At 45.2% G+C, this 18,433-nt stretch overlaps 5 protein-coding genes across 5 annotated transcripts; 2 read left to right on the top strand and 3 right to left on the bottom strand.

The window, feature by feature from the left end:
* Positions 1-2,411: 2,411 nt before the first annotated feature.
* On the bottom strand, positions 2,412-4,926 carry BKA67DRAFT_625949 (fluconazole resistance protein). The gene is made up of 5 exons (XM_046105543.1): positions 4,443-4,926; positions 3,996-4,390; positions 3,884-3,945; positions 3,182-3,757; positions 2,412-3,129 (listed from the first exon to the last, which is right to left on the bottom strand). Exons 1-5 carry the CDS (start codon positions 4,622-4,624, stop codon positions 2,875-2,877), a joined length of 1,470 nt encoding a protein of 489 aa, XP_045955820.1. The 5' UTR covers positions 4,625-4,926; the 3' UTR covers positions 2,412-2,874.
* Positions 4,927-5,366: 440 nt separating this feature from the next.
* On the top strand, positions 5,367-6,615 carry BKA67DRAFT_692833 (uncharacterized protein; the record flags this gene model as incomplete). The annotated part of the gene is made up of 2 exons (XM_046109229.1): positions 5,367-5,891; positions 5,954-6,615. Exons 1-2 carry the CDS (start codon positions 5,522-5,524, stop codon positions 6,613-6,615), a joined length of 1,032 nt encoding a protein of 343 aa, XP_045955821.1. The 5' UTR covers positions 5,367-5,521.
* A 1,489-nt stretch (positions 6,616-8,104) lies between these two features.
* Positions 8,105-8,932, bottom strand: BKA67DRAFT_537410 (uncharacterized protein; the record flags this gene model as incomplete). The annotated part of the gene is made up of 3 exons (XM_046100314.1): positions 8,105-8,471; positions 8,762-8,878; positions 8,925-8,932. 3 exons carry the CDS (start codon positions 8,930-8,932, stop codon positions 8,105-8,107), a joined length of 492 nt encoding a protein of 163 aa, XP_045955822.1.
* A 333-nt stretch (positions 8,933-9,265) lies between these two features.
* Positions 9,266-10,853, bottom strand: BKA67DRAFT_331219 (MGS207 protein). The gene is made up of 4 exons (XM_046096244.1): positions 10,568-10,853; positions 10,347-10,498; positions 10,160-10,287; positions 9,266-10,099 (listed from the first exon to the last, which is right to left on the bottom strand). Exons 1-4 carry the CDS (start codon positions 10,739-10,741, stop codon positions 9,336-9,338), a joined length of 1,218 nt encoding a protein of 405 aa, XP_045955823.1. The 5' UTR covers positions 10,742-10,853; the 3' UTR covers positions 9,266-9,335.
* Positions 10,854-13,932: 3,079 nt separating this feature from the next.
* On the top strand, positions 13,933-14,331 carry BKA67DRAFT_660345 (antibiotic biosynthesis monooxygenase; the record flags this gene model as incomplete). Its single annotated transcript, XM_046107608.1, has 1 exon — positions 13,933-14,331. The coding sequence occupies one exon, from the start codon at positions 13,933-13,935 to the stop codon at positions 14,329-14,331; it is 399 nt and encodes a 132-aa protein (XP_045955824.1).
* Between the last annotated feature and the right edge of the window lie 4,102 nt (positions 14,332-18,433).

The raw sequence follows: 18,433 nt of genomic DNA on the forward strand, positions 1-18,433 counted from the left end.
AGCCATTCCACATTATTATTATTAAAAAGCGGACTATTATATACTAATCGGACTTAACGATACTAATTAAATAAGTAAGTCATATAAGTTAAAGATTTTTATATAACTTAAGAATTAATAAGTATCTTGACTGATTGATTGTATTGAACGTGGAAGTATCCTTATTAGGGCCAACTACGACTCCTGAAGAGCCCCCCTTAAGTGTCGTACATCGCAAGGTATTGGAGGCATCAGCATCTATTTACATTCTGGCGCGCGTATCAATCTTGCTGAAGACCTTGAGGTGTGTGAGGCACGGCAAGTGGTTCTTCCCTGGAAGATCACGTCTCTGCTTGACCGATTTAGGAGGGTTATGCCCTCACCAAAATCCGGGCCTGGGAGAAAGCAATATTACTTTGGATCATTCACATGTTCGACGGAGACCGGGTGCTCCAACTCAAGCCTGCAATAGTATGAATGAGCATAGAAACCCCCAATCTGCTCCTGGTGGACCGACAGAGAATCGCCATCAATCATTCCGAGCTGAGAAGGCAAGTATTAGCATATGGGCGAGGAAGAGGGCGAGGAAGAGAACCCACACTTCCGGATGATGCACTATGAAGCGGCCCTTTAACTTACACGTCGCAAACAGGAACTGGGAGGCATAAAGAAGAACGAGAAACAACTCCACAGAGACTGTTATGTCGATCACGGGCTGGATGGATTATTCGACAAAAGAGCACAAATCTTGTCACGATTTCCTAGTTGGTTAATTGGTCTACCACGTGATGCTAATCTATGTAGTCTATTCACGATAAATCTACCTATCTTGCTAGTAGTTCGGTGGATTTAGTATAATGTATTAAATAGATTGATTGCGATCCTAGTCGGACCGAATTCTACTTAATCATCTAGTCAAGTAAGGCCTAGGAAACGCTTAATAGGTATAAGATAATCAGCTAATCTATAATTACGTACTTAATTTAAGAACTATTCTTCCGAGGTCTACCGTGCTTAATCCTAAACTCTCTAGCGGGTAGATTAGGCCTCTTAGAGGGCCTAGACCGAGCGTCTTAGAAGAGCTAGACTAAGCCTTATAAACGCTTCGGACACTAGCTAAACTCTCCTTAAGTTTAATATTAGCTACTAGCTTCGCTATATAGCCCTAAGGATTAAAGTTTGATCTTATAGCGCGCGTTCTTAGATATAAGCCCCCCTTTTCGATATTAAGTCCGGTAGTTAGATATATCCCTAGCTTCGAAGATCCTTTAATTAAACACGTATTAAATCCTAAAGTTTAATAAATATGTTTTAAAGCATGTAAAGCATATTTATAATAACTATTTAGAGATCGATAACAAGCTTGCCGCGTCGACACCTCTAGCTTAAGAAGTCTTTAGTTAGTCATTTCGCGATAAAAAGGAGTTAGCCGCACGGATTTTATTACCGACTACCTCTAGCTTAAAACTACCCATTAATTATAAAAGGGGAAGGGTACCTAAGACATCTTTAGGCTAATGTTTTTCTGGATCGGAGCCTAACGATAGTAACTTTAACGTTAGAGAAACACAGAAACCTTTACGGCCGATGCGCAGTTGCCAACAGAGCCTTATATCGAACTTAGCCCCCTAATACCTTTTATATCCGACAAATAAGAGCTTTAACACATTCTCCGCCACTTGTTAAGCCATAATATCATAAAGAAAGAGAGTCGATGTCGGATCGCTTCTTGTTATATATAACTCGACTTACGTAAAATTGACATTAATTTTTGGATTGGTCATTTGTTATTAGAATATTGTCCGTACCGCCACTATTACTATTACCTTTGTTCTAGCGCCAATTAAAGAAATATGGCTTATATCGACCTAACTAAACGTAACCTCCGTCTTTTTGTCGAGTGATGTTCAAAGTCTGACTACATTAGCTATATCACTCGATAACAAAACCTCCACTGTCTTCGTAATATGTACCGGCTAACTCGATAGACTCTACTCTAGTTGTTCAAAAATATACTTCTGGATCAGAGCCAGAACTGGACTGTCCGTGCTCAAAGAGAAGATAAGAGAGACACAAGAGGAAGCCGGATTTGATTCTGGCTGTATGTTGTTGCTCACTGTACAGACAATTTACCGATTTCGGAATTCTTGATCCATAACAGGCTTGTGTAAGAAACAAAATCTGCTTACAAAAGGTCTGGATTGGCAAACGACTTTGGCAAAAAAGCAAATTCTTGCCTACATTACGGAAGCCATTCCCCTCCTATATACTGCGGTATTGAGCAAGCAAGCTGAATTCGATGCTCGCTATAATATGTTCAATTGGGGCACATGAGCTGACGCATTCTGCATAATCGGTTAAAGGTATAAGAAGTCCGTACACATCCAAATGGCAAGACGACAATGCTAGTCATCCGCGACACTTCATGATATCACACTTAGACTGGACAACCGACCCATTAAAGAAGTCCGAACGGATGCAGCTCTCCCTAATGATCAGCGCGAATTCAAGGATGCCTCGCCGATATAGATGGATAGATTAATCCGTGTCTACCAGTGCCTCCTCGAGATGAGATTAGCACTCCCGTTGGCGACGGACGTCTTGGCTAGGGTTCTGAGCTCATTCAAACGACACAAATTGCAAGTGCCACCTAGTATGGAGAAGTATCTTCATACAGTACAGCATAGGAAAGATGGCCTGTTACATCATGGCATTGTGCCTTTACTGCCAGATTCAGCTCAAGTCGGCCAAAATTGTAGTGGATCGGAAGTGCAACTATGGGAGCTCCTGGACGAGTTCGATGATTTGGGCAATACAATCAATCAATCAATCAACCAATCGACTCTCACTCCGATCTACATGAAACCAGGCTATGAAATGCCGTCTGGCTTGAGGCTAAAACTCGACTTTGAATAGATTGCTGTGTCGAATCCTTTCTCCGTAAATGTAAAAGACAAACGGTATTGGGATCATTGAAAATGCAATGAATCCCAGTAGCGAATTGCCCCACCCGAGGCCCAGAGTCTGATATAAGCTGTTGCCAGCAAGTGGTAAGAATGCTCCAACCAGAGATCGTGTAACTGTATTGGCAGCCATGGCGGATGCTGCATAAATGGTGAAAGCGTCGACCAGATAGGTGGAGATTGACATCTTTGATGTTCTTGTCAGCAATCGCAATGGAGAATGGACTTGTCAGACTTACGAGTACTATGACCATACCACCCCCAAGAATTGTCGTTCCCAAAATGGGGAGTATCCAGTGCAGTTGCTTTTCTGCGGTCCATCCGTACCAAAACAATCCTATGGGAACCAAGCAGGCGCCAACCGCCATGGGCGGCAAACGATATTCGGGCTTGCTCTCTCCGCCGTTTCTGACCTTTAAGCCGACGACTAGCCTGTCGGACACCGCGCCGGAGGAAAACAGACCCAATACAGACCCGACGCCGATGCCAATGTAGGATAAACCAATCGAACCAGTGCTGAAGTCGTATTGACCTCTAAACACCTGTGGGAACGTCGTGAAGAGCAGATACAAGTAGCCGTAGAGGACTGCCATGTAGACTGAGAGCAGAAGTACGATAGGGGACAAAAACATGAGCTTCACAGGACGGAAGATGGAAAGCAGGAAAAGCTCCTTGGTGGTTCCTCTGGCCATTAACGCCGACCGAAGGTTCGGATTTCCAGTTTCCTTTCGTAGGCGCCTAGTTCTACGCTCAAGAATGGTGTAAGAATATGACTCGGGTAGGGCTAGTATGGTCACGATCGCGGTGACGCCACTCTAGAAAAAAAGTAAGTAACGGATGGAATTGTGTCATACAGGAGACAGAAAATAGCCATAATGAGAGAGAGAGGCCCCATCGATGAACAATGGAGAAGATGGTGATATAGGAAAGGGGAAACGTACAGCGATGGCAAGGACCCAGAAATCCCATCTCCAGCCTTTTGCCTGAGTGAGGTATCCACCGACTGTCGTTTTGTTAGAATTATCACCTATAATCGATATAGAGAAGATATACCTATTGGTCCAATTGTTGGTCCTACCATAGGGCCCAGTGTCCAGATCGTCATAGAAGCTCCTCTCCTTTCCGAAGGTACAAAATCTGCCAACGAGGCAGCGCCGAGCGTCAAGGGGCAAGAACCACCGATGCCAGCGAATATGCGGAAGACGATGAGACTGCCAGCACTCGGGGCCACTGCACAAGCAATGTTGAAAGCGAGAAACATCACACTGCAAACATTATAGAGAATGGATCGGCCGAAGAGTTCGGATAGCGGGGCAATAATGAGAGGGCCGCAACAATAGCCAATAAGGAAGCCGGAGACCACAAAGGCCCCAGCATAGTCGTTTGTAATGTCGAGATCTGCCTTGATGTAACTGATGCCGGGCGAAATAATGGAGGAAGCAAATGGGCTAGGTGATCTTTAGTTGTAGAGCCTGCAAGTATCATGGGAGTTTTACCGACCTGAGAGTGGAAATAAACGCAAGTACCACAGCACAAGTGACTTTTCTCGAAGTCGACCAGTTCTGAGGGTGCTCAGGGTCGTTTGGTCCGTCCCAGTCGACTATATCGAGGCGCGGATCAACACCGAGACTTGCCTCGCCGTCTTCCCTGGCCTCATCGACCTGCTGGGCAACGGCACTCATCCTGTCCGTTGGCGAGAGCGAAACCAGTTGCTGTGTTTACTGCTGTGCCCAGGAATGCTTTTGGAAATTGCGTCTGTTTAAAGGACAGAAATTGGTTTGCCAGGACAAGATGCAGGACAGTTGTGGTCTGTGTAACATCGTGACTTTAGAACACTTCCATGATCAGATATATACCGGGCTCGGCCGATCTTGCTCCGCTTCATGTCTCTGCATTTCTGACATGATGAGTTCGTGCTCAGATTGTTCGCCGACGTGACGCGAAAAAGACGGGTGGTAAAAATGTGTCGGAACTTGGGTGTTTTTCGCCGACGCTAAAGAGATTGGCTAGACTCTTGCGACTGGCTGATACAGCTAGACGGACTTCGGACATTTACTACAAGTGCTGCGTCTCCACCTTGCCAATGTAGATTGAAATTCACGAGATAGGGGTTTTCGCAGGCCTGAGAGGGGCGGCACTAATCAATCCCAGCTCCCCAGAACACTATTCATAGGCCCATCTCAAGGTTGGTGAAGAAGCAAAAGAATATAGAGCACATGATCCCACGGGGGTCTTACAATGGCGCGAGTGGCAGCATGGCTTGTAGTAATAAACCATAAACCAGTATAGGGTAACATTTGCCATCTAAGGATAGGAGAGATGTCTGATGAACCGATTTAAACCGGATTCTTGTACCATGTGTTTTGTTGATCGCGGAGCCTCGGGCTTTCGAGACTTACGAACTTCTGTCTAGACCATTCGTCCGCAAATTCGCCTCACGCCCATTTGTCTGATCAGTCATATATAACACAAAGAACATTCTTCAGACACTCTTCTGGTCACAATCAGCCCCACCGATCTCTATACGGCAAGAGCAAAGCTATCCACCAGTATTTTGTTCTGAAACAGACACCGCCACCATGTCCATGATTACTGAGATCCTCGACGCCTGGTCGGGGGCAGATAACGTGCGTGTCATCCCCAGACAGGAGGACCTCCTGTTGCAATCACCTCCCGAGTCAGCAATGAAGATGTGGCGAGATTACGCGCCGCTAACTGTTACCCACTTCCCACTCCATTATATCCCTGCCAAGTTCGCACCCCCGCGAGACATATCTGGAGGAAAGGGGTTACGATTGGAATGGCAGCAAATGAACGCCCGTCAACCGTTTTACCATCGCAATTCTGATGTCGACGAGATGTCATACCAGGTATCAGGGGATCGACCGCTTATGACGGAACTTGGTATCGTTGAGCTTTCTCCCGGTGACTTTTCCAGGATTCCTGTCGGTGTGGCGCAGATAACTATGGTCGCAAGGACATCCATCTACTCATCTATGTGATTGTGCCAGTGGCGGAAGTCGGCCAGGTTACCGTCCAGTCTGAAGTTAAGAAGGATGGACCGTTCCCTGGCTGGGAAAAAGCGACACCAGCGGCCATTGAGATGATGACAGAGTGCCTCGGTGCCAAAGGTTGTGATGTTGCAGTGTCCATGATTGATGAAGATATCCTGCTTCATCATGCACCTTCGTCCGCAGGAAACAACAACAAGCTTTTTGTACAGCGGGCAGCCGCAGCTGCAATAACGGGTGATGAACCACAAGATCCAGAATGGGTATATAAATCCGCCAAGATTTGGGTCGGCAACGTCAAACTGAGCAAGGCGACTGGCAAGGTATATAACCGCCATCATCGTGCCGATGCCATCCATTGCCAGACGAAGGGTACTCGTATGCTAGTTACCCAGCGTGGTCTTGTCAAGCTGCAGCCGGGCGACTTCATTAGCATTCCTAAAGGCTGCGCTTACACCAGTCTCTGCAAATACTACAGTGAACATTTGGTTATCCTCACGAGTGAAGACGCACCTATGGAGTCGGAAATTAGCAAGGAGGCCAAGATCGTTCCACTGGAAGAGATAGAGGCTATGAGAAAAGAGATCTATTGGTGCAATATAGTCCACTTTCAGATTAGCGAACAACATGCAAAATCAAGTATTCCTAGAGTCGAGAATTAGTGAATAATATTCCTATATTGCTTGTCATGTATATCATATCGAATCACTGAATATTTGATCCAAAGGATATCAATGATGAAGAAGTAGCTTATCTGCTTTATCTGTGGGCCATCTGGGAGAGCTGGTGTATTGTACTGTACATCGCCCTTTAGTGTGGTGTCAGTACCTGACAACTCATTGAATAAGCAAACTCAGAGGAACTAAGGCATCGATGAAGACCTTCACACTGTTTACATGGATTATGAGGGAGGCAATCACGTCTCTACGCTTTTGAACGTTATCGGAACTACCTGAATATGAACTGTCAGCCCCAGGAAGTAACGCCCTGACAAGGCCTACAACGCCACAACCGATAATCCGATTGCCGTTATTTGCTATTTTGCGCAGAAACTAAATCTCTGTTATGATCTCGGACATCGTCTGTTGTTTCATACAGGAATTTCCAAGTATACGTTGAATAATGCATCAAAGAAAGATCCGGAAGTATCAGGAGATAAGACGGACAGTGGGATAGAAGGTTGAGCTGTTGTAAAGCCCTTGTGACCTGGCGATAGAGAAAGGTGGCCGAGTGAAACGATGAACCTAGCCATACAATATGGATTGGGCAGCCGGAGGTCATACAAAACCCACTTTCAGCCACAGAGAAGTCATTCTTTTTAGTGGGCAATTGTGAGTAGACCATAAGCGCACCATTTCACAGTTGTTTGTTGATGGCGTTGGATAGCATGTCGGTTGTGGATGTGCACATTCTTTACCTGTTCAAATAGCTAGTTGACTCAATTAGATCCGAAAGCACCCCTTCAATCCTTACATCGCCAGGCATGATACTGCGAATTCGCCAGTCGATTCTCCAACAAGTAACTCACACTTGGACATATTTGAGGACATTGTGCTATTGACATGAGCAATGAGCCGCTCTGCCTGAAGTTTCCACCGCGCCCATTTGTATACCGTGCCTAAGACATATTTAATTGATGTGATATGTGTGTATAGAGTGCTGCCATCGAAGGTGTCCGTGCCTACGACATTTCAGAAGCAAGTAGTCTGGCCTTGCCAAGCACTAAATCCGAAACTGCCGGAAAAAGACACTGCCTATAGTGTGTAACAGCCAGCTATAGAAACGATGAACATGAGCTCGTCATTGTAAGGAACTGATAGAGCCATCAGAGGAGAGAGAACTGGTTTTATCAAGTACAAGGAGTCCTCTGTGACTACAACAGGGACCTTCAAAATATTAGGATGTCAACGTAATCTGGTTCACAAAGTCATAGACTCATGAGAGTGGGATTGAGGTTGGTTGGAGTCATAGAGTATGTTTAGTGTATTGAATGTTGATTGGCTTTCGCAGCGTAGATAGGCCGTCTTGCTATAGTTTGAATGGTATACGATTGTACTGTTTGAGCTATTCCGTTTTGATTGGTTCAGAAGCTCCCATTCCTACCCTCAATGCATCCCATAATCGGGCACTATTGAACTAGTTTCCCCTGCCTTATGCGACACAGCTGCCAGCCACAGCAATCTTGCGCATGACAGTAGGCTTGAATACGGTGCCATCAGGAAGTGTTGCCAATATGTCCTTGAATTCGGCCAGCTCCAGACCCTTTTTCAAATCTTCATTCGTCTCCCAGACGGCATAGTTGACAAGGAAGTGCCCATCCAGGGAACGGTGCAGTTGAGTAGAGATGTATCCAGGCTGCTTCTTGAGGATGTCGCCACTTTGGCGCCAGGTATCGAGGAAGCTATCGTAGTCGGCACCATCTGGTATAGAAATGACGTTCATAAGGACGATCGGTCCAACAGGAGGGGATTGGGCTAGCTGTTCAGCGAATGTGACGCGACGGTCGAGTTGTTGATGGCTAACGGTAGGGGCTAAGGAGACAGGTGCTATTTTGGTCGGACGTTATTGGAGAATATAGATGGTACGATATATTTTCTGTGAGGCAAATCTACTGGTCTTGTCGAATGGGCAGAATCTCAGAAGCTGGCGAGATTGATGACGACGGAGGCATGGAAGCAGCCAGTCTTGTACATGGCATTAGATTATGGGATATCATTCTCCGACTGCACGGAAAGCAAAGAGCCATGATGGAAGGCTGTTTTTCAGAGCTTGGGGCGACTTGAGTGCTCTGTCCTTGATCTCACGTACAGAGTGATAGACTCCCTGCTATGCAAGGTGTCGCCACTATCTTGGGTAATGTTGTTGGATGCCGATATTTCGCAGGATTGTGGGAACGTAACCTCGCAGATGGGCTGATGTGGGACCCTTTGGATTATTCAGTAGTCTTGACAAGACAGCAATCAGTTCCTACATGGTCATGGGCTTCTGTATTGGGCGGAATTTCAACAGGTCGTCACGAACGTCGGCGCTTGAAGGCAGTCTCTATCATTTTCGCATTTATCAGTTGACTTTTCCTAACTTTCACAACTGGATTATCTTCCAGCTCAAAGAAAACTAAGCATTATATATATTGAAGGTACAAACATTCGCAGGTGGAGAGGCCCGTATGCCCTATGAGAAAGAATAGAGCGAAGAGTGGCGTTCCTCGTTCCAGCCGTCGCTCCTTTGAGGGTAGAATGAGGGTCCATGACTACGGTGCACGACTTGAGAAGTAGGATGGTACGTCTAGTTCTACCAAGTCTGAAATGGCGACACGATTGATTGGAAGGTAAGATTGCATTACGTTAACTTCCTAGTATGATTATTTTTCTGCCGGATAGGGCTATGGAATAGCATCAACGCCTAAACCGAAGCCAGTCCAGCCCCGAAACTCCGAGATAAACTTCTCGGATGCTTTCATAAAGTGCTTGTCCCTAGATCCACAGGTCTCCTCGGCGACCTTCAAAGCTCGGACAACTTTGGGAAAATGAACGTCTATAGATAGTTCATTCTCTTGGGACTTTTGAGCAACGTTCTCCCAGGACGATGATTGCAAATCCCACGATGCTATGTCTTGTTCTTTGAAGGCGGGTCGTAGTTGCGCGATGTACACCAATATCGTAAACAGACCATATTGCCTCATAATCGGAACATGCCAGTTCCGTGGGAAAACAGGAAACAGAACACGAAGTGAGTGGCCCACTGTCAGCACATGGGCTAAATAGAAGTCAAATTCTCCCAGGGGTAATCCTGCGCCAACTGACAGTAAAGACGCTGTGAACATGCAATCGTACAATTGTCTTAGGGGATCATTGACTTCCCATGCGTTCCAATGTTCCAACATTTCCAACTCTCGCTTTTCCACAATTACTGCCAGGTTCGCGAATCCGGGTTCACACAAGAGGTTGTCGAAGCGAAAGTCCTGTCGGATGCGAAGCAACACATCTCCGATGTTGGTCGTCTTGTATGTTGAATTGTCGGTAGGGTAACAATCGATGTAGCGGTGAGTACTGTCATATTCAGTGCATGCCATGCTCAGTGCTTCTGTTGCAACTTCCTTGCTGTTGAACTCATAGGCGTACGCGAGGTGGATGAATGGGTGTGCAACTAAATCAACTGTAAGTCACAGCATCTCATTAGCAGTTGTTTCAGGAAAGCATGGCTTACGGCCACCGGAGAAGCCATTGATAAGGGGCTGGCTCCCGGAGAAGAGATATGATTCGACGACAGACTTCCAATCACCATGGTTATTTTCGACCACGTTATCGAAGAAGCCGGTGAAAGCAACAGTGTAACTGGTTATATCAGTTTATCATGCATCCTGAATACCTCATATGGACAAGGCAGAATATACTCTTTACGGCCTAGAAAATCACGCCAGTTGCTTTCGGTGATGCCATCTCGGATGAGACCATCATTAGTGGCTCTGAGCTCAGCTGCTTCGGCGGCATATACTTGTTCGAGCTTTTGCGGACTAGCGCCCAGCAAGTATAATGACCCAAGCGCCTTGATTGGTGAGTGATTAGCAGAGAGAAATAGCCTCGAGCATCCAACGGTTGTAGGTGGATTACATACATGTGGAAGATGGTTGTGGAATAACAGCCGGGGCTCCCGAAGAACAGCAAAGTTGACGTGATTGCTCAAAAGTAGTCGTGATAATGCTTTCGATTGTTCGTCGGCGCGTTGTGTAAGGTCGTGGACCGTAACTGGCGCCAGTCGGCTGTCATCGCAACCTGCCTGAGAAGCCATAGCTAGTCTTTGTTACGTACTCAAGAGTCTATCGCCCTATAATCACTCAGTCATAACCCATGCGGCGGAGGCTTATAAATTGTTTATTGACCTGAGAGCTGGTAAATGATTCTGGAAGTGTGAAGACGAACTTGGAGGGTTGGGGATGTCACTGGGTTACACGACTTTATAAGTTAATATTAGCCTTGAGGACGAGATGGATGAATTTGATCACGGTAACGCAAAATGCTCTACACCTACAAACTGGCAGGCTTGAGGACTTGTTTCGCTTCTCGGTGCGACTGGAATGTCCGACATTTTGGTCACAATCATCTTTTTTTTTCGCCCACCGCTAATTCATTTATCGTTTATAACATACAACTTGAGTGGAAGCTGATACTGCCTGGAAGTAGTCTGGTACACACACCTCGCTGTTTTCGGCGCCTGCCATGCCCGATATTGATCCACAATGACATAGCTTATGTAACGCAGCTCACTCACTGCAAGACGCTTGATTTATGATCTTTCTTATAGTACATACAGTAAGTGTCAGAATTCCTGAAAGGCTATCGTGTCCTTTATTGATTTTAAGATAATGACAAATGGTAAAAACCATTACGATTTGACCTAGGTAGACTTGAGGTCCCATCGAGGTGCGTGATGGGGTTTTAGGACTTTTGGAAGCCTACCGTAACGTAGAAGCTTTGTCAAATTTTGAGATTGCCGACGGTGGGTACGGGAGCGTCTAGCCTGAAACTTTTCCACATTAGGCATATTTTCGAGCCTATCGGTCATGGTAATGCATAATTACGGTGTATTAGTTTACAGGATAGGGAAATTTAACGGCCAATGGTCCGGACTCCTGACCGTGACATGAAATTGCCAATGCCGTGCTGATATCTATGATCTAATCAAGATTTGGATAGTGAGATCGTCCAAGTACAAGAGCAAGCCAACATAAATATGCTGGTGCCGTGACTATCTTTGACACATTTTATCTGAGTTCTGTGAAGAATCTGATTCTACTCGTTGTCCCTCGCGGAGGCACCTCTTTTGGAAAATATGCGCCAGAAATCTTGTCGCGAGTTTTCATCGGGCTGTTAGCTGGATATGTGCCGGGATACTAGCCGATCAGGAGGATGATCGAACGTTGCTGGTGATGTGATAAATAAGCGTCCGTAAATAGGTCATCCAGTAGGAGTCTTGGGAGTGGCCCACAATCAGATTAGGCGTAACACTCGGACAACTCGGATATCTAGCTTCTCCGTAGCCAGCATTGAAACCTGAACAAGCGAACGACCTAACTTTGGAGATAGTGGGTTTCGAGGCTTTATTAGGCTTCATATGAAAGTCGACATTTTTGATAAAAGAAGTCGGACATCGCTAATTTTATTGAACTACTGAAACCGCATTCCTGATTTGTACAGATATGACCATGCCTGACAGGACGTATTGGCAGTTTCTACATCTTATTAATCACATCACTAGCAGTAATGGTGGTGAATGGATCTTTCTCAGCAAATAACGCAATTCAAGTGACGTGTGACGGGTTGTGATTGAGTGAGTGAATTCATCGATGCCTCCACACCCACCCTTCCCCCCCGTGGCTTGTATCAGAGGAAAGTATGGATAAGACGTGGGTACGAGTTAAGAAACATGTACTACGTGTGGTAGATTCTACGATCACACCTGTGTAGTAGAGTTCCCCACACGCTATGCAACGCCTTATCGAGGAGCTTTTACGTGTGTATCTACGCACACCAAATTATTCATGTGCTAAATGGTAAGGACGCTTTAGACAGCGCGACAGAAGGGTCCGACGAAGCAGGCAAAACTAACTACATCACCATAACTATATGCCCAATGATTGATTCTATACGACTACGAACTCAAGGGATGAAAGGCTTACGATTGTTAGGTACTTAAACGGACTAGAATGTGGGTAACTAGTCTAAATAAAATCAAAGCCATTGCTTATTGCCGTAGTGGGAGACATACCCTCCGCCATCCTTCTCGGCGATAGCATCTTCCCAAACTTTCTTCACGTCTTAAGTGGCTTGCTCCGGGGTGGCCGGACCGGTGAATTCGGGTGCATACTCGACGAATTTATGCATCATCGTTTTTAAGCTTTGTATCTGCTCCGGTGTAGCCGTAGGAATGTCAGGTTGCAGGTTCGAGGTTCAGCACAATGAGTTGGATTCATACAATTTGCAAAGTGGCCCACCTCCACCTTTCCCGGGCAACTGCTCAAGAAAAGCGACTGAACTTACACCAATGCCTTTAGAGACTCCAGTGATAACGTATGTAGCCATCTTGGAGGGATGTAAACTCGAACAAATGTGTGCTATCATGATGGACTGGCTCTAAAAAGCAGTCAAACTCTGCAATTAAGTAAAGATGAGTAGAAGAGTTTATTTCGCTGATATCAAGTATTTAAATACCTCCGGATATGCTAACCCCTGGCTCGTTAAAATGTCATATAGCTCTCGCCATGACAAAAATCATAGCAGAACTTCCTTGCCGATTACACCCGAAGTGCTGGCGTAGTGGGTTAGAAGTAGCATCATTGTCTACCGTTGATCCAGAACTAGATCTTACTACGGTGGAATTATAGCCCAAACCAGATCGTTGGATTCACAAGTCGTACAGAGTGAATAATATTATTAGTAAAGTGACTAAAAGTCGCTGTCAGTCGAGATCATTGCTAGGTACGAGGCTCTACGTCGATTGGATTACAAATTTTGACTACCGGCGTCGGCATATTCGCGCGAACGCACTTCTCGGATGTTAGGTTATAGTCAAGTGCCGAAACCTCCATTGTCCGACTAAAGTGGAACATCTTTGCTTACCGCTCAGCGGAACGAAGCCCAAAAGATGCAACCTTCAAACAGGTTTTTCACGGTATGGACTGACTCGCGCTCATCACGTTGGTGGTAGGAAGTAGTGCAATTGCCAATGAGAACGTTTGTCTGGCTTTACTACAGGTTTAGCTTTACTCGCCCAGTTCAATTAACGGGCTACGCGAATTGGCCCCACAGTGATTCAATACCGTCTTGATTTATTTGTAAACATGCGCAAAAGTATAAATGACGACCTTTGTCTTGCTTTGCGAAGTTGTTAATCAATTCCTCTATCAAATCATCCCCAAGATCTATCTTATTCTATAGTATTACTATCTATATTCTCTAATTCTCCAATAACATCGGATCAAAATGGCACCTGTCTCCTTAGCCCCTACCGTTAGCCATCAACAACTCGACCCTCGTGTCACATTCGCTGAACAGCTAGCCCAATCCCCTCCTGTTGGACCGATCGTCCTTATGAACGTCATTTCTATACCAGATGGTGCCGACTACGATAGCTTCCTCGATACCTGGCGCCAAAGTGGCGACATCCTCAAGAAGCAGCCTGGATACATCTCTACTCAACTGCACCGTTCCCTGGATGGGCACTTCCTTGTCAACTATGCCGTCTGGGAGACGAATGAAGATTTGAAAAAGGGTCTGGAGCTGGCCGAATTCAAGGACATATTGGCAACACTTCCTGATGGCACCGTATTCAAGCCTACTGTCATGCGCAAGATTGCTGTGGCTGGCAATTGCGTTGCATAAAAGGCAGATGAATGCATCGCCACAGGTGACGGTGGGGAGAACGACCTATCGAGCAGTTCAGTGACAGATTTCTGGGCAAAACAGGGTTTCAAACAAGATACAGTAGAGTGTTGGTAGATGCAACTCAATTTCCCACATTCTCATCCAACCGCAGGTCTCTATTGATTACCCTCAGCCTTGCCTTACCGATTTTCGAGGACCCACCGATCGCCATTGATTATTGTACAATTCAATCTAACGCCTCTATTCATTTGAAATACGACAGCACAACTCTAGTCAACCATAGGAGTGTCCCTCTGAGATTCTAGGGCTCTACAAATTGCATAGTGACTTGTTTGTGTACGTTAATCATCTCATCATCCTCTGTTCCCCTCTTTGATCCCTCGTTCGCTAGACTCATGGATCAGCGCTTTCTTCATTACTTCCTACGACGCAATCTTACCTTACCGTTGTCGACTTTTCCCCATACCAAGGCGAACTCTTCTACATTTATGCAAGGGATTAAGGTGGAAAATTACATGGTTTCGCGGGCTTGCAAAAACTAGGTGCACGGCAAGGTTACCACCTTGACCCGTGCATTGAAGTGACGTCTGCACAAAGAGGGACCTCGGAACTCTCAATTATCGCCTCAATGTACCTTCTCAAATCCCTGAATATTGGCACTCTAAGCTTGGGCTACGAACCTTCAAACGACATTCAAGTATAACAGGCACGGCAAAGCTCTCGGATCGGACACTACGGTCTCTTTATCAGCATACCCAACCAGCTTCTACAACTCAAAGGCCAGACGACGTTCAACGATATATCTAAGCCAGACGATGCGCAGAACGCAAGTCTCTACTTGGTGTTTCCAACAATAAGCTTACCGCGGTTAAAGCAGCTCGAGGCTGTGACTGCCGTGGTTCATCTTGATATATATCACCTTCTGAAAGTTGCTTTCGGTGCTTGGGCGAAGTGTTATATTGGTGTGTTCCAGAATTGATCATGACATCCCTTACGCTGTTTTTTGTTACTTGCGAATTAAGATGCCTTTAACGCCCTCGGTGGATTGTTCACTTGGTAACGCCTAACCATATTTCGACGAATCAGGCTATAATCAGTGAAGGCCTGCATCTGTTTCATAGAACAGCAATACCACACCCAGAGCAGTTGTGGCATTGTACTTTTGGCAGATTTCTGTAGCACTATGTCTATGGTTGGTAGCTTCTCAATACCCAAGAATGATATCGAAAAAGATGTCCCTAGTGTACCGTGCCAGCCGCGGACCCATACATAGTGGAGCCATCGTAATCCAATAACCATAGAGGATTCGGTCGTGGCTATTTGCAAGGCAGGAGGTCCTGCTCGGACTTGTGCTTCTCTCTCGCGCGTTCTTACTTGCTATCGAATATCCACAGCCGTAGGCAACCACTCAGGAAAGGCTTTTGTGGGATATACTAACGCAGCCATGTATATTACAGCGTCTAAGGCTAAAAGTTATAACATGCTGTATCTTGCCTACTCGGCTGACTCGATCCACCCCTGCTAGTGCCAACGTGACTATATGTTTTATGTTACCTATGTTCGGTGAAAGTCAAGCCTATCAGATTACCTTATGGTTCTTTCTGACCTAAAGACTTTCCACTAGCTTCTAAGCGCTATAATACTATCCTTGAGCGTGGTCTGTTAAGAAGAGCCATATAAATATTGTTTACTTGCTCATAGAGCACGCTGGTGTCCACCTTAAGTTGATCCTATAATCAGGTGTGATAGATGATCAGGAATATTCGAAAAGAGCGAGTCGGCGTGCCCGAAGAGCTGTCCGTAAAAGATTAGCCGAGATGTTCGAAATAGATTGTATTCGTATCCTTGAACTCGGTAGTATGATATTCCTCAAACAAGCCAAGCCATAAACTACGTAGCAAATTAGATGCCTAAAGCATTTTAAAACTAACATATTACACGGTGTGCCTTCTGTTCCCCTATATGCTGCCTATTTAGAACGAAGAGACGCTTTAGCAATTTCGGAGAGGCCGACTCTAGTTGAACAAATACGTTATTTGAATTCCAAATTGTTCATCATTGCTTGACTAGGGTAGCGACGTCGAAAAGAATATACGCCTACCGTGAACACCTAGGAGCTAGTTTAATAGAACTTAACCCTTACTTGGCTAAGAAATCGATGTTGTATAGAGTCGGGTTTCAGACATTTCCTTTTACTTTTAGGATGCGAAGTGATATATGCTTCGTGGAATAGCATACGCTTCGGAGCATTAGGGGATTACAATAAGTGATAGGGTAGAGAGCTAATTTCATTGGCTTTCTCGTACATTAAATGGGGTCTTCGATATGTCTTTTAGCGGGTACGTTAATCTCTAGATGCACACCCTTAGGGTTTCAAACAAAATGAGCAAAACGGAGTTACGGATATACTTTAGAAATCCGTTTGTAAACGGGTAAAAGGCTATTTCCCGTACGCGCCGTTTTGGACAGGCAGATGTGGGGCTATTATTATGCGCTAAGACTATTTTGGCACCTCATTCAGCATAAGGTCTGCCATTTTCTGATCCCAAAACCTCCAGTCTTGGACATCGCCATGCCGAAAACCGTCATCTATATGCAAGATGGAAAGTATGCCTCTATTCTGAGGTTCATGAATTTATAGAGTCTGTTTAGTATTTTCTTTGATAAGAAGTTATCTTCTGATATCGCCCAAGATGCGATATGTTGCTCTAGTCTTCCAACAAAGAAAGTCGATAAGAATTGTTTCCATACCGCATTGCTCTATGAACGGAGTGGAACCTGTGTGGAGGCCAAGGCCAAAGATCATCTGCACCAATATCTGATCCCGTGGCACTAAGTTCGCTCTCCCACCGCCCAGTACCATAGATATGCTAAGGACAAGGCCAAATTTAAGAATCTGCCATTTGAGACAAGGCTGTTGTTGCACGGCAAGACGAAAGCATATCACAGCGCAAGTCAAGATGCATAAGGGTGGGTTAGATAAGTGGTATACATCTGGAAGAAAATCTAGACATTCATCTAACCTTTCAGTCACTGCAGCTTTGTGGCTGAGAGAACACTCTACTAATAACATTCCGTTGCATACATATTCTGTCAATTTGACACATCAGCATTTGGTAAATGCTGACTCCAGAACTAATCGAGAAGTTCTCATAGTTATTTCACACACCAATACTTCTCAAATTTGACGGTATCGTTATAAATCCGATTGTTTCATCAACTGAGCTCATAATTTGCCCTCTACCACATGCAGTCCTGCGTCGACATCACCATGACGTTTTTACACGTCCACTGTGAGTTTTAGATGTGGTTTACTTGCTGTCCTCATCTACAAAAGCAGTGTGGGCAGAGAGACCCTGTTGGGATTGATGGAAAGTACTGTTGCATATCAGATCATGAACGAAGGTAACACTTCGCGGATCCGCAATGCCAATGTCCCTCGTTTGAACCAATCTTGGTCGGATTCAGATTATAACAGATTATATCAGATCACATAGTACATTACCGATTCTTGCTTGATTAGCCGCAAAAGGATTTTACGTGTTTCTATGTCATTTATGCGGGAGTATCCTCTAAACCTGGCAAAGCTTGACTTGGTAGCTGGAAAACCTGTGAAATGAGATGATGGACGTAAGCGTGTTGTCTTGTTTTGGGATGATTAACGTGTCCCTAGTCTAGTGCTCCCAGACCACCAGCTACGATTTATTTTATCTGTTTTCTTAGTAGAAAGTCTACCATAGGCTGATGGTAATCACCTTCTCACAGTTATCCATTGATCAAAAACTCTACCGTCGTCATTCACACACCCGCTTGTGAGTGGCGGAGGCCTTTGACGGAATCTGCGGCCACTGAGTATGGCACTCAAACAAATACCAACTTCGACTATTTCTATAGTATTGTATTTATGTATTCCTAGAGCGATGTGCATTGGAGCTGTACAGTAGGTTATTTCCAGTCGTCGTGATCGGCTTATCATCTTTACGAAGAAGTGTAGCTGGTTTTTTATTTTTAGAAAAGATGGCCTCGGCTTTGTCTACTTGCGATACTGAAACCTGGGTTTAACGTAGATGTATCCTGGCAGCAGTTCCATTTTTGGAGC

This window comes from Truncatella angustata (assembly GCF_020726525.1).
Source record: "Truncatella angustata strain MPI-SDFR-AT-0073 chromosome Unknown BKA67scaffold_6, whole genome shotgun sequence".
In the NCBI taxonomy this organism is placed as follows: domain Eukaryota; kingdom Fungi; phylum Ascomycota; class Sordariomycetes; order Amphisphaeriales; family Sporocadaceae; genus Truncatella; species Truncatella angustata.